At 44.1% G+C, this 16,154-nt stretch overlaps 1 protein-coding gene across 1 annotated transcript in view; it reads right to left on the bottom strand.

Annotated features, from left to right (window-relative positions):
• Window positions 1-13,875, bottom strand: part of PAPPA (pregnancy-associated plasma protein A, pappalysin 1) — a 179,641-nt gene extending 165,766 nt beyond the window's left edge. The window contains exon 1 of the mRNA XM_009319278.1: window positions 13,479-13,875. Within this exon, the coding sequence (XP_009317553.1) occupies window positions 13,479-13,875 (397 nt within the window). The remainder of the gene's footprint in view (window positions 1-13,478) is intronic.
• Between the last annotated feature and the right edge of the window lie 2,279 nt (window positions 13,876-16,154).

Below are 16,154 nucleotides of genomic sequence, written 5' to 3'. Positions count from 1 at the left end.
TGGTTGGATTGCTTGGTTTTGGAAGAATGTTGGCCCCGTTGCCTACTTACGTGCATCCTCCTCAATGATGCACAGAAGATCCTGTGCATGGGGAGCGGAAATACATCACTTCCAGAAGATACCAAAGTATTTTTTGAAAAAAAAAATGTATCTGAACACAAGTTTAGATCCTGACTCAAGGTTTATGGCCAATTTCAGACATACAGATGTGCAACGAAGTGTTGGTTTCTTGATACAGGTGCAAGAGACGTTCATCCTGAGGGAGGGGAGGTGAGAGATGGGCAATGGTAGGAAGAGCTATCCTAATCTCATTTCCTTCTTCCCTCTCTTTCATGAAATACATAGCTCCCATTTCATTCAGTGCCTTCTTAAGTATGAGAGCACAGAAACTGTTCACCAAAACAGTTTGGCTTTCACAGTGTGAGACAAAACACATGGTTGGGGCAGAAAGGCCCTTGCTTCTCTGCCCCTGCCATCCGCGCTTGAGGCAGAGGGAAGAGTTTGGTCCGGTGCTCAGCCTCCTACCACTGCAAGGTGTCTTCCTCCATGAGTGCAAGTGCTCCCAGCCCACCTTTGCTGCCAAATCCCAACCCTGCAGAAACCTTTGGAGAAGAAACACAGACCCCTCACAGTATCATTTTGCCTCTGTGAGATGCAGCTGCTGTTGCTTCCCTCTCTGGCCTGTTCCATGGAGCCTGCAGGTGTTTGGATACGGCCACTTCCCAGTAAAACCGGTGATATGCTGACGTTTAAAATAAAATAAAATAAAATAAACCCCTAGTATTACAGCGTATAGCTGAAGACCACCCCTGTTTGAGCATTGCCTTTGGTGAGACATAGAATGTAAACAGCCTGTTTGATTAAACCATCTCTAGCAAGAGGACTTTAGGGAATTCCAGTCTTTCCCAGCGCAAAGAGCAGAAGACACTCTGCTCTTCATTAATTCAGAGCTCTTCAAAGGGCAAGAATGAATCGCTCAACTTTCCTCCTAGGAGAAACTGTTGATAGTTATCCTGGAATTCTTGGAGAAAGCTCATCAGTATAAATCAGGTCCATTTCCACCACCACCCTGCCCCCTTCTTTCCTCAATCTGTTCACAGGCAAAGGGATCATGCAACAACTGATAAACTTTGTCCATGCTGCAATACGAAACGCTCATTTCTGATTGGGGTGGGAGGTGGAGAGACCGCAATGGAATAGTCTTACAAGTAAGGCTATTAATTACCTGACAGATAATATTTGTACAATAAGAGAAACTGCTCTTTCAGCAAAAAGCAACAGATAAGACTATTTTAAACCGTTCACATTTTAAGGTATGGAGATTCTGCCAGCACTGGACACCTTTTGTAATACATCTAAAACTTCAAGGCTCTTAGAACTAAAAGTGGGACCACAACTTTCACATCTATTATATCTGTAAAAACTCCCTTATTCCCAATTTCCAAAGACACTCCCTATGGAAGAGGGGGAGCCTGGGACGGTAACGTGAGCAATGCATCAATACCACACCCCTGCACAAGCGAGGAACCACAGCCCTGACCAGTGCTGCCTCCCACACTCCCAGAGCTTTTCTTTATCTGATGATTTTCCCATGCATTTTGAGTAGCCAGAACAGCTTTTTAGAGGATCCCAGTGTCTCCTGGAAGGAAACAAACACATAATTCCCTCACCTCCTATCTGAGACCACCAAGGTGCAGTACTAAAAGCACAACGCAGGAGCAGTCACAAAAAAATGGACTTTTTCTTCAGGTTCCCCCTGTGCTGTAAGGGGCTTGGGGGACCTCTGGAGCAAGTTAAAGCATTTTGTGTTTTCCAGCTGACAGCACCATTACCATGCCTATCTGTCCCTTGCTCCAGAGCTTATGGTGACTACACAGTCCCGTGTTATCTACTTCCTTGGGTCCTGCTCACTCCTACCTCCTTAAGCTGGTGGATCTGTGACAGTGATGTGCAACACCAGATGTATCAGCCTCATGCTCAGACTGTAGTAGGACAATTATCCTTTGGGCTATTTCAGTCCTTTTACAGCCTTTGCGCAACTCAAGAGCAACAGTTTCGGCAGGAGCCAGAATCTAGATTTCAGTGTTTAAAAAAAAAAAGACAAAATCAGTGGATTTTATCAAGAAGAAATTCTACAAGTTCATTGAAGCTAGTCTCCCTGCTTGGGGTTGCCAAATACTGCCCACGCTGATTTTAAAGCAAATTGAGACTATAATTTTACTCCCTCTTTTTTCATATTTTCCGTGAAGAAGGGAAAAGAAGAGAAAGACGCATAGCTAGACAGACAGGCAAACATCTCATCAAAGAAACTCCTACAAGCAGATGCAGAGTAGGAAACATCCAGCAACCCTGCTGGCTCCAACCCACAGCCTGGACCTGAGTGCATGGTTGATTTTCATGAACCAACTTTTCTTCCTGTGAACTTCCTCTGAGGGTGTTTGTTTATAAACAGAGGAGGGGATATTATTGCTGGAGATGGGACAGTAAGGGAGGGGGTGAAGGAGTTTAGGGCCACAAGACTGGAGAGCAGAGTTCAGAAGTGTTTGTTGCCAGAAACACAAAGGGCTCACTGTAAAAACAGTATATGGCCTAATTTCACAGTCTAGAGGGATTATGATAGGTATATGCAGAAAATACTCCAAAAAGTAAAAACAACCCCATATTGTACAAATGTTTCCCACTGCATCACCATAACCATTACACACCCAAATTAAACCATCGAAAGCGGTGATGGTGGTTGGAGGTTGTTCTCCATGACATCCACTTCTCAGCTTGTTCATTTTCCCCATTGCATGCACTCTGTCTCTGCCTCAAATTCTACACGTTCATCGGTCTGGAGCAGCCCCCCTGATTTCCTCTCCAAAGGAGTTACTCTAGGTTTACATTGGTGTGTTCAACAGCAGAATCTGGCTTGTACTGCTCACCCTTCCCTGTGCCAAGTACATGTTTCAAAATCGTGTGCGTAATGCATTTAGTTAACATTTGCTTTTTCTCCCAGTACTCCTTTTCTCCCTGAACATCTCCATTCATGAGCTACAGCACAGGAGGCTTCCAATTCTTGTCTAGTTTACACTGAAAATAATTCCCATTAAATTATCACTGGTGAAAGGTGCTGTTTTGACCTCAGAGCGGCTGCTCAGTTTATCCACAAGACAGATGCAATGTAAGACAGTAGTAATGCAAGCTCCAGATTTCAGCCTTAGCACCTCAGTCTGTGTAAGCACAGATGCTGCTGAATTCAGAACAAAATTGTGTGGATTGTATGATGTACAGCCTCCCTGTTGATGCTCCCGACAGAAACACTGGTTGTTCAGCCACGAGAGCGTGCAGTAGATGACGATCCCGCCCCAAAACAGTCTGGGGCACTAACACGCTGTGTGCAAAGCCCCTTCTGCAACCACTCACCTGGTCCGTATTTAGCTATGAGGTAAATGAGTTAGTTTTGCCCTTAATAACCTGAGATACCCAGAGCAGATTTTCAGCATTTCCTAGGAACATGCTTAGCAGTTACAACTTACATATTTTACAAGCTGTTTCAGCAAGTCAATATATTAATCAATGTGCAGCTGTATCAAAAATATCAAAGTATTCCAATTTAAATAAGAGCATTCTGAACTAAGGGGCTTCGGTGATATTTGCTTTTCTCCCCCATTATGGGCTGCATACACTGTTCCATTTGAGAAATACAATAATTCATCCTGATTCAAACATCACCAGCATGTCTAGGTCAGATATATTAATTCTAGACCATCTGATTTTCTGCCATCTCCAAAGAGCTCATGTCACAAATACCAGCTGCCTTCTCACCCGTCCCCCGTGTTGCCAGTGCTTTCAACAGTGTGACACCAGGTGAAAGACTTCATAACCATCATCAGCTCAGTACAACAATTACCCAGTGAAGCAGCTACAAGGAAACATCCTACAGGAATTAGGGTGTGTTGACGTCACATGGAGAACAACCCAGGCTGAGGAATAACTATCATCGCCCCTGAAACAAAAAAAGAGTTTAACAAAAGGCCAAGGCTCCTGGGATCTGTTTCTAGCTCTGTCAACAACACAATGCCAAATCTTGGGCAAATCAGAGCATCCCTCCATTCCTCAGTTTCCCTGATTTTAAGGGCAATGTTCTCTCACGCCTGAGAAACTTATCACCACCATCAGCAGGATGTTTTGAGGCAGTTATCAGGACTACAAAACCACAATTTACTGCAACGATAAAGGAAAATAACTGTACTAGGATACATTAGAACAGGAGAAAAAAACCCTACATTCAAAACTAAGTAACACTGGTAACAGTGAAGGCCTTTCCTTTCCATTTCTTTCCCTGTCTTAAATAAAACAAACAAAATAATGGTGATAAGATCTCTTTCCTCAATCCAGTGGATGATCTTTGTGAGTATGCTTCCAACACTAACAGCAGAGAATAGGCAAGGAAGAAAACGAAGGAGGAAAGGAGCCTGCAGCTGATACTCGGTGTCAGGAACAGGGCTGCTCTTCTCCCAGTTCCATGACGACAGAAGACTCCTGGGAATCAGATGAGGGAGGGGAAGATGGGTCAGAGGAGAGAAATCCATATGGGAAAGTGATTTAAAGCAAATAAAGAGACAATAAATTAGATAAGGAAAAGGAGGAAAAACACAGCAGAGGGGAGGAAGGAGAAGAGATAAAAGAGCCCTAAGTATCACTCAAAAGGAAGACTCAAGGAAAGCCTACCAGACCCCAGGAGTTAATCAGCAAATAACAGAGTGGTTTTCTTCTCTAACACAGCAATTCTTTTGCTTTCATGAGCTGGTATCATATCTCTCAGATGCTGCTTCACCAGGCCAATTCCAGATGCTTCTCAGTTTCACTTCACCCTCACTCCCTCTTTGTGAGAACAACGGCTCGCTCCTTGTTTGTGTACCACTAGGATGGATATTAAACAGAACAATATCAATAATTCCCGGTAAATATGCATGAGCATATGCCTGACTAAGCACACAAACACACGGCCTGCTTACCCTCTGTTCCCACAGCACTTCCAACACGAGTTGGCTGAAGCCACCAACCTAATGGCCACCCTTGGTCCGCAAGGAGGGGACACCTCCTGCGGCAAAAGAAAGTGAGAACTACAGAGAGCGCAGGGTTACCTACGGCACGCACTTGTTAGGGAGGAGGAAACCAGCAACTGTGCAGAGCAGGAAGACGGGAAAGACGGGGGAATCAAGGACACCAGATAGTAGAGAGAGAACCGAGACTATGATGGTGATAAGAGAGGGTGGAGAGATTGGACGGGAAAGTTACACACTTACATCACCCAGCAAAACAGAAAACCGGACAGCATGTTTTGAATAACTGCTCTTTTTAACACTGAAAAAAACCACCACCACCACCCCAAGAAAAAAAAAAAAAAAGAAGAAGAGAAAGGTTGAAAGAGACAGAGGCCAAAGTGGGATTTGGAGTATAGCAAAAACAACTAAAATAAACATGTCCCCTTCCCCTGGCCAATTTCTCTGACGTTAGGGCTTCGCAATTTTTCTTCTCTCGTATCCAAAGCAAGAAAGGACAGCAAAATAAAGGATGTTAAAGCAAGGACCGTGGAAGGGTCCAGGCTGTAGAGGAGGGATGCAGAAGACTCTCTGAAGTCAAGAGCCTAAGCCAGAGTCAGCCAAGGTCAATGGTATTTTTTCATGATCTTGAACAGGTTTAGGATCAAATCCATGCTGCCAGCATAAATCTAACATCATGAATCCAGCCCCATTCTCACCAAGGGATGATCTGATTTGTATTTATATTTGTTCACAGTTTTAACTATGATACATACTGCACCCTCACTTGGTGCTGGCAACCTTAGAGATGTTGAACAGTCCTCAACTAAGCAAATTGTTCTGATCACTACGAATAAGGATAGCAGAAAGCAAAATTCTGGGATAAGATATTCACTCTTGTTCTCTTTTTAACTCGCCTTTTTGAGTTCTGCTCTGCTTGCGTTTAGAGTAAGAGTACTTTGACTTCATGGATGGCTTTGGGGAGAGTAAACTTTATAATAGGCACTAAGATCAAATCAAAGCAGTTTACAAGATCTGCCACTTGTGTCAGAATATGGAGGGAAATAAACAAGCTAATCTTCCTTGATCATTGGAGTTTAAATGCTCTATTGATCTGGGAAAAAAATCAAAGGTGCTTTGGAAATTGTGTGTGTATGTGCATGCATGCTCACACCAGAGAAAATGAAGAGAAATGTAGGGAGAAGCAGAAATTAGCAGAAGAACAATCAAGCATTTCTTCTCCACAGAAAGCTGAAATAAAAATAAGAATCATATCCAGATGTCAGCTACCCCAAGGTAGGGAAATGCCCATAGAGCAATGTAAGTATAAGGTCAGAAGAAAGGTACACCTTCATTTTGAGAAGTCTCATTTTTGGGAAAATAAACAAACAAAAAGGACAGCACAGTGAATTGTTCTGTGCCCAGAACAATGCGTGAAGCAAATGCCCAGAACCTAGAAAACCAAAAAGTCCAATATATTTTGCGTTTTTGAAATAGAAAGAGTAATATATACTGATCATTGTAAAGACAGTATTAGATGAAAAATGTGGTAGTACTGAGAGAGGAGGTTAAATGGAGAAAAAGATGATATTAGACTAGCTGATATAGTTGAGAGAAAAATGTAGAGGGTTTTGATCAAACAAGACTTTTCTAATGCATTTTCAGAATAATCTGGAATACAAGATTTGAAGAAGTAAAACTGTAATAAAGTGAATGTGTTCGTTCTTACTGTGACGGGATGTAGGAACTGCCACACAGACTAAGACCAGAGAAGGGTGGGAAATGTTTGATAAAATGTTTTTCTCAGGAAAAAGGGAAATTAATCAAAACAGACTATCTGTGGGAAAGGATCAGTTTTGGCAAATATTCTAACTGAAAATTTCAATAGAAGTTTCATAACTGTCAAAACACCTGATTCTTTTTTTAACTTTCTGAAAATAAGAAAGCTGATATCTTTTACCAGCAAATGTTTTTCTTTCTCATACTTAACACTTTTCTAAACCGATGCTTTGGATTTTAGGTACTTAAGATGTTGTCAATCTGTCCTTCTCTTTTCCTGTCTTATATTATACTGGTGACTCTTGGTCTTAGGTAAAGATCTTTGGTTTATAGTAGAACACTGGGAAATTTTCTGTGGCCTGTGCTATGTCAGAACCTACAAAGTGGATATTCTGTGAATGTTTGGACTAATTATCTGCTGTTATATCCCTAACACTGCAGGGGACTGAATTTGGCAACCCAGGTGGTCCGTTCTCTGCTTCTGCTCCTGTAATTTCTATCAGAGAAAAGAAAAGAGGAGCTGAAAAAACAACGGCTAAAATTGGAAGCAAAACTATTATATGGGAACATTTCAGCTGACCCCAGTTATGGAAGGGTTTATTTTTGTTTTTTCAATATGTCTTTTTGAAAAAAGCCACTATATTTTGACTCTTTTTTCTGGCTCAGGCCAGCATGAGCAATGGAAATCCAGGGTGAAAGCACTCAGTTAATCCCGTGGTCTTGAGAGCACCTAAAACCCGTTGGTCCTGCAGTATTCTTGTGTTAAAGCTGCTCAGGTAGGCGGCGTGGCTGCACCTCTCTTGCAACAGAACTGAGGAGCTTGGCACCTATGTCCTGACGAAACTAGACCCAGGCTCCAAAGAAGGCATTTCTCCACCAAAAATCCCTGCTCCACCCAGCTGGCATGCCCCTGCTGTGTTTACCCGGGGTCAGGCCCCAGTGACCAGGGAGGTGCCCGCCGGTACTTCAGCTCTTTGCTGTTCAATGCACCCAGCCAAGGATCTCTCCCACCCTTGGCAAAGGCTAACGAACACACAAAGCTCGTGGAGCAGCATCAGCAAACTCCTGGGCCCACTTTGAAAGCGGAGACCTGTCCCGTTCTTCATGAGAAAGGTAAGTGGCACCTACCTTCGTGGGAGGGTCTGGGTTAGGGACCCTGGGGAGCCAGCGTCGCCCCTCCCAGCCGCTGCAGTGCTCGGTGAGACCTCTGGGATTTAGGATTTAAGTGCATCCCTCACTATGCCACACGTGGCTAGGGCTGATGGTGGGCACCTCCGCCTCCGCTCGGAGCGGCCTCAGGATCCCCTCGGCCATCTGCAACGCTCCCCCAGCACCGTGTGGGGAGGCGACAGGGGGACCCGGAGAGCAGCTTCAGCCTGATGCGATAACTTTCAGGCATCTGAATCACCAACCAGGTCTGTTTTTCCGTGATGGTTTAGTGTGCAAAGGCTCTCCAAGGGCTTTTTCTTGCCCTCACCACCGAGGCCCGCCTGCCGCAGCTCCGCTCTGCGCTTCTCCAGACGTCTCCACGAATCCCTGAGGAGAGCCCCACTCCCGCCCTCTCTCCAAACACCATCCCTCAGCTTGCTTTCTGCCTCGCACGAGTTTTTTAAACTGAAACAGGCTGGCTTGAAAGAAATAAGGCCGAAATGAAGCTTGCAGAGGCGAGCTCAGCCTGGGACAGATCTCTGTGCCTAAAGGAGACAGCCATACATCATTTAGGAATGTAAATTTACCATCCTTCACATACACAGAGTCAAATTTCCCTCTTTCTTTTATTACCATTTTATTAATTAGAGCAGCCTACATGTAAGTGCTTTAAGAAAAAAACCGCAACTTTCTTCTAACTGTGCTGTTCTGACTCTAGCGTGCAACTGGTGAAAAGAACGAGACTGGTTAAAATTGGAAATCTTACAGAAAGAAAAGTTATTTTTCTTTTCCAGTTTCTGACTCTTGCCCCGGCTTCTGCAGGCTCAAGGAAATGTGCTGTTCAAATGCAAATATTTAGTAAATGACAAGCTACGCCATATTTTTTCAGCAACCTATTAGTCAAGCCTTATCCAGACCCATAATCATGAAGTGGCTAATCATTTGAACCCATCTACAGGGAAGCCAAACCCACACAGCTACCTGTAGCCTTCAGCAATGGTGTATTGGAGGCTTGTCACCCTGAAGGAGCATCCGGGCAGGTGCTCAAGCTCCTGTCACTTTGGTCCAGCCGTTACTCCGCTCCGCCTGTCACGCCCATCACCCTGGGACCTGGCACATGCCAGCGCTAATTAGATGACAGAACTACAAGCTTTATGTTTGACTTATTCTCTAGTCCTTAATTCTAGTACTTCATTACAGATCAAAACAAGAAAATTCATGCAATTAAAAGACAACAGGCTGTTGAAGATGAGAAAATACTGCATTATCTACCTACCTATTATTTTAACGCCAGTGAAACTCAGGGTAAATTCTCTATTGAAAATGTTCTCAAGTTCCCAACACACACGCTACAAGGATCAGCTCCAGGGACAGGACCCAGATCACCAATCTACCTGAAGTGTATTAAATCAATATCAGACTCCAAAACTTCAGAAGGGAACCAAATTAACCCCCAAAAGTAAATATATATTCTTAAACCCTGTGGGGGGAACAGACCTACGCGGTGTCAATTACATATCTTTGTAATTGCCCAATTATTGGACCCTGCCACAGATGTTTCTCAGCCCCTTACATGCAAGAGCTGTGGCTTTAAGTGAGCTCCACTGTGCTGATTTTGGCATTTCTTTCCCTTTGGATTCTGCTGCAGTTTTATGTTCATCAAGGACTGAAGTTGGGAAAACATAGGCACTCCCTTACATATGAAGCTTTATTAAGTTGGGATCATGCTCTCTGTTGGCAGGCAGAGGAATAGAGAGACAGAGGAGAATGAAACCAGGAAGGGAAAAAAAACCCAAAACAAAACACAAATAACTTTCACTCTTCAGAGCAGGCACGCCTTCTTACTCCAGCTCCCGCTGCTGATCATTCATCCGGCTCCTCTCAGCTCCCAGCCAGTAAAGAGTCAACATCTCATTCCTATGAAAACATGAGCTATCCCAGTCCTGAGCCATATACCAGAAAACACAGTGACAGGGACTCAGGAGGATCCTGTTTCTTAGGATGGAGTTGCATTTCCACAGTAGAACTGAAATATCTTTGATTACAACAGAAGCAAGGTCAACAGTGCTTTGAAGCGTCTTATTTTGCATGGCATGTGTATTACCTAACTTGCCTACAGTCTGGACCTTAACTCCTTCGTTCACAACTAGAGATGCATTCAAAGACTCTACAGGGGAGAGTGCACAAACTTGCATGATTAATACCATGTGCACATGTGTGCGTTTGTAAGAGGGATGTACTGTGCTGTGTGGTAGGTACGCACATTCAAGGAGTGTTTGTCCAAGAACTGTGCAGCCCGGGGAGGGAGGCAAGTACGCACGAGCTGAGAGCTGCCTCCGCTGGAGAGCCGCACCACGGGAGCCGCACAAACGAAGCACAGCCCAACTCCGAAAACGCTTCTGAGCTTTTGCGTAACACAGATCAATGGGTCAGACTTCTAGTTTCCCAACAGCTTTCCCTGACAAATGCCAGAACAGATATCAGTGAAGTCAAACAGGGCAGCAATAACATCACTGCTAACCAGCGTGAAAATTGGCAGAGCCTGGCACCAAGGACTGCCTATCATCAGAGACAGGGCATGGCCCGGCACAATGACGAATCCACTTAACAGCACTGTAAAATTAGCCATTTATGAAAACAAATTGAATACTGCAGCAGAGGGTGACGTAAGGAGAGTTGGCTCCAGACAGAAACAGAAACTCCTGTAGCCTGGATTAGCAGAAGAGCTCCGTTATATCAGGGCTCAGGCGTAGAAGCTGATAACAACTTGAGTCCTACATGAGATTTTTAACAGACACAACAGGCTTCCCCAATAGGCACACATGTGGATCCTATATGACTCGCTGTGACTACTTATATGCCAGCAAGGACAGATGGAAGGGGAGCAGTCAATACAGGCAGAGGGCGGGGGGCAGAAAGTAGATGAAGATACAAGGAGGACTCTGAAAAAGGTATCTTCCAGTCAACCCTGCCCTCTCCTTCAGATCTGTACAATCACACAGTTTCCCACTTTGCAAGTGGGATGGAAGTTGGGGAGAAACTCACTTCTGGCACTGTCAGCAAACTTGACCCAGATCCTGCCCCCCCCCCCGCAAACACCCAGAAGAGCTCTCGATTTCAGTGGGGTCCTACAGATGCAACTTCAATGGCAGAACAGGGCTCCTGAGTCTGTCACATCCCAAAACAGTGAAAATGAGAAAGCCAAGAGTTTTGGCAGCCAGAAACCTTGATTTCCTCATTGAGGGAAGCGTAATCTCTCCCTAAGCTTGCTGCAGGTCTGGGAGGCTGTGGTGTGCGGAGGATACTCCGAGTGAGTTCCTCTTGGACCTCTTCCAGGTGTTTACACACAGAGCCAAACCTGGCTCCTCTTCAAGAGTGTGTGCGAGGGGGGGAGGGGGGGCTTAAAAATAAAATAAAAATCACAAAGTCCTCCCGAGCTGAGCTGCAAGCTCTATGGTGCTAAACTGGGGCATTTCTTTTCATTTTTCACAGTGGAATGTTATTTCCATGCATAAAATGGGTCAAGTGTTTTATACAGGCAACAACCCAACCTCCCCCATCCAATTAAAGTATTTTACTACAAATGATCTTTGTGTGTGTTTGTCTAGGTTCCCTATTGTATGAATTAGAGATATTTACACCAAAGACAGACACGGGGTCTTAGGTGTTGGATTAAACACATTGAAAAATACACGGACTGTGTTTTGCCACTGATGAGATCCATGTAACCCCAAATTCGGTCTTTCCTAACTTGAAAGAGAAGCACTTTGAGCCCTTGGGGTTTAAGTTAAGATTGGGAACCAGAAAAGTGGAGTATGAGAAAGCCAGGGGAAATAAAGCAAGTAATAATCTGTTTCACCTACGAAATTACTTATCTGCCTGTCCTACTAAAGGCAAAAGGGACCAGCCCATGCCCAGCACCTCCTGCCCACCCCAGCAGCCACACACACACCATGTCCCCCTCCTCACAAGTGAGCAGAGCAGCTGGGATTGGGGAAAGTTAAGGAAATGCACTGCTGAGTTCATCTTAGTTTCTATTTTCCTTAGGACAAAGCAACTTTCTTGTGAGACGACAGTCGCGCAGGTCAGGGATGGGGCAGTGGAGATGGAGAAAATCGCAGAAGGGAGGGTGGCAGGGGAGAGGCGAGCTGGGCTGGCGCGGAGCAGCCGCGGTACCACCGGCACAAGCATCCGCTGCCTTCTGGTAGGAAGTGACTCCAGTTAAAGGGAAAGGGGAAATCCTCCCTGTCTCTTTAAGGCATCCTAGGACATGGAAACTTTGTACTTTGAGGGAATCTCCTTGCCAAAAGAACTGTAAAACATGTCTTACTGAAAGGGGAAATCCTCCCTGTCTCTTTAAGGCATCCTAGGACATGGAAACTTTGTACTTTGAGGGAATCTCCTTGCCAAAAGAACTGTAAAACATGCCCCCCCCCCCCCCGTTTTTCTTTCTGACTTGTTTTCTTTTTTTTTTTAAGGGCATTTCCATTTTCTATTACTTCCTTCAGAGCGAAGATGGATGTGGCAACATTTATAAGGGTTTGCAACCCTCCAAAAAGTATCCGATTTCACGACAACTTCGCTGCACTTTATCACTAAAGCGGGGAGAGGGCGGGAGGTGGCGGGAGGGAGGGGGAGAGGGAGCGAACGCGGGGAAAAGGACCCAAATTCATGATGGGCTCATAAAATTTAAATAAGAAAAGTGCAATATTCCTCATTATTGTTCAGCTCAGACGGCTTAGACTGGTAGCTGCTTTGAGTACTAAATGATTTTATAGGGCTATTTGACCTTACGATCATTTGTGTTACACTTGCCATTTCTAAGGGGAGACAAAAATACTCAACACATCCTCTAGCTGCAGTGCTATTCCCAGCCCTAGCTGAGTGTCGAGGGGTTGGGAACTTTCTAAGCTCATTTGATTCATTTGAGGTTTCACAATAGCCAAAAGTTCCTTTATAGCTTTTTGGAAACCACATGCTAACATTGCATCTAACAAGGTAACAGTGAAGTACACTAAAGGGCTAATAAAACTAAGGAAATCGTATAGGGACCTTAGATATGCATTTCTTTGCAGCCACACACTAGACACATACATTTCTTTTCATACATACATAAAAGCTACTTTCAAATGCTGTATTTACAGTTTTCCAACCTGAAAATTAGGTAAAAACCCACCATAAGAGCTCTCTCTCCTATCTGCATCTTAATCCATACACACAGAAATAAAGAAACTGCCCAGGATATTGCCATTTCCCTATGCAAAAGTTTACATAACTTTTTCTGTGAGCATATACTTTCAGACAGTTTGCCAAGCTCCGGTATTTCAGCAAATATATGTATAATAAACATACCCGAGCGTGTTTACACATGCACTCACATATATACGTATGTTGCAAGGCACACACGCACATTTAAATGTACACACACATATACTATACACACGCACGCCTACAGCTGGCTGTTCTGCCGGCTCCCGAAACGTAAAAGGGATGCTGCAGCCACAGGCACGACGAACTACCTACCTGCAATGACAGCCGGAGATCTCTGTCCTCCTTCAGCTTTCAGCCACACTTGCAAAGTGAAGGCATCTCGGGGCAGCTCAATATCTGCCTTCAGCCGCAGCTGATCACCTTGTCCACTGAAATAGAGCGCCCTGCTCGGGGTAAGGGACTCCTCTTCGTCCTTTACCTCCCGCTGTTGCCTCCTGCGGGGGACATGCCCAGGCTCCAGCCCAGCAGTGGAGCGCCTTCCTCGGGCTAACCTGGTGGCACAGGTGCCCGGGGCAGTGTAGAGGAGCTGGCGGCTGTGCCTGGTGTCCCTTCTTGCCCTGCGGGAGCGCTCGTCCATCCCACATTCGGGTCCACTGGCTAGGGCTGTACAGAGAAGCGCAAGAGGCAGCAGCAAACTCCAGAGCTGCATTTCCAATCTTCCCCCCCCTTCTCCCCTGCAAATCCTCCCGATCTGCCAGCTTTGGGCTCCTCCTTGCCTTGACTTTCTTCTCTTGTTCACCCTTCTTGGTATTTGCTCTTTTTATAACCCTTCTCAGTTGCTTTTTCTTTTCTTTTTTTCTTTTTCTTTCTTTCTTTTTCCTGCTTATAGATTTTTTTTTTCCTTAAAACAAATACAAATAAAATAAATCAAAACTCCTTCTTGGTTGAAATGTATTTCTCTGTTCTTCCTCCTCTATCTGTCTTCTCCTCTATTCCTCCACAGCTGGAATTCCTCTCTCTCTTCTTTTCTCTGCTGGATTTTCTTCCCTTTATTTTTTTCTTCTTAAAAAAAAACACACACACACTCTCACACACACACACAAAACAAAACAAAAAAACAAAACAACCCCCCCCAGCTTTCTCCAAGACTCAGACCCACTGATTTCCCTCCCCCCAAAAGATGCTCTAATCTATTTATTTTTTTGGCCTCCTTTATAACATAAGCCACAACCCCCTCCTTCCCCCCAACCTCCCCCCCTCCCTTCTTCTCCACAAAATGAAAGAAAAGAGAAAAAGCCCCTCAGAAGATGAGTAAACAAGAATATGCTAATCTACTCTAGGGTGCTCCACCTTCCCAATTGAATGATTCCCATTAAAACTGCAGGGATCATGACTAATCAATCAGCTTGAAGGAGCAGATAGCTCCAGAGGTTCAAACACTTTTGCTGTTTTCTTTTTCCCCCCTTCTTTTCCTCTCTTCCTCTTTCCCCCTATCACTTTCCCCCCTCTTATTTATTTTTTAAAGAAGACAATCAAGATGAATGGATCAATGTGACAAAAATCCTGCACCCCCCTTTTTGCAATCTCCCCAGCTTTCTTTCTCAGTCCAGTCCAAAACACACATTCCTATTTTTTTTTCTTGGCAAAAGAGAAAGCTATTTCTCCTCTCAGACTCCCCGTTGCACTTTGCTGGTAAACCTTATGCTCCTCTGCAGCACATAAAGAGTCTTGAAACTTGAGTCTCAGATATTTTTTTAATTGCTTTCTGTCTTTCTCTCTTTTTCACTCTCTCTCTCCTTTTCTAATTCTTTCTTTTTCCTCTTATTATTTTCTTAAAGTTATGCAATCAGCCAGGCTCCCCCTTTTGTGGTCCCCCTCAGTGCAGTTGTGTGCAGCTAATCCAAATGTTGCATCAAAGGTCCCCATCGAATCATCAGGAGCTAAAAGGAGAGAAGCTTTTTGAAGAGCATTTGCCTTCCAGAAGCTGTAGCAACAGAGCAGAATTTGGCTTTTGAATGCTCCAAAGACTCCTGGCTTTTTTGAAATAATAATAAAAAAAATTATTAATTTTATTGGTGGGTTGAGTCAAAAAATCCTCTCTCAATATTGCTAATTTTTCAGTCTAAGGAATTCAGCTCCCCTGGTTTCCCTGGCTTAGTTGTAGCCACAGGTAAGATTCTGGCTGCTTGCTGGTTTGTAGATCTCTGTTTCTGAGCTGGGACGTTTCTTTTTTTTCCTCCTTTCTTTTTTTTTTTTTTAATATTTTTTTTTCACTCTTGAAAGATCTCAAAAGCTCCCCCTGATGGCAACAAAAAGGATTTTTCTAAGTACTTAATAAGTGGAAATGACTTAGCAGTAGCACACTCTGAATCTGCGGGCCACTATTCCACTCAGAAGTCATCCAGTAGAACCAAGTTACATCACACTAAATTCAGTCACAAACCCAGCAACCCACATCATCCTCTTCTTCCATCTCAAAATTAATGATTGTCACACCTTACTTTCCTAGCAACTTTTAACAGGAATCACGCAAGAGAGTTTTCCTGGGACTGTTATCCTTCTGCTTTTGCAGATTACCCTATTAGTATGAGTTTGTTATGAATACTAACACTTAAAATATACATGATAAAATTAACGAAAGTAAATTTTTCAATGAGAAAGAGTTGTTGCATGCTTGCAAGGCTCCCGAGAGCCTGATGTTTTTTCAGTTTCTTGCTAATTTGCAAACACTGAAGAATGTACAATTGGCATTTTCAGAGATCTTGGCTATATCCACAGATATAAGTCCCGTCAGAAGTCAGCAAGAACTACAGCTGATCAGCCCCTCTGTAACCACACAGACCTTCCCCCCACAACAGCTCTACTTACAAGACAGACACAAAATACTGGCAACGTCTACAAAGTTTTTAATAGAAGACCTCAAAGCAATTAAGCCTCTCAACAACCAAGAGGAAATTGTTAGCTAGGAAACAAACTATACCACGGTAT

Source organism: Pygoscelis adeliae, unplaced genomic scaffold (genome assembly GCF_000699105.1).
Source record: "Pygoscelis adeliae isolate BGI_AS28 unplaced genomic scaffold, ASM69910v1 Scaffold270, whole genome shotgun sequence".
In the NCBI taxonomy this organism is placed as follows: Eukaryota; Metazoa; Chordata; class Aves; order Sphenisciformes; family Spheniscidae; genus Pygoscelis; species Pygoscelis adeliae.
The sequence above is the reverse complement of the archived record's forward strand: the minus strand, read 5'-3'. Positions and strand labels throughout refer to the sequence as shown.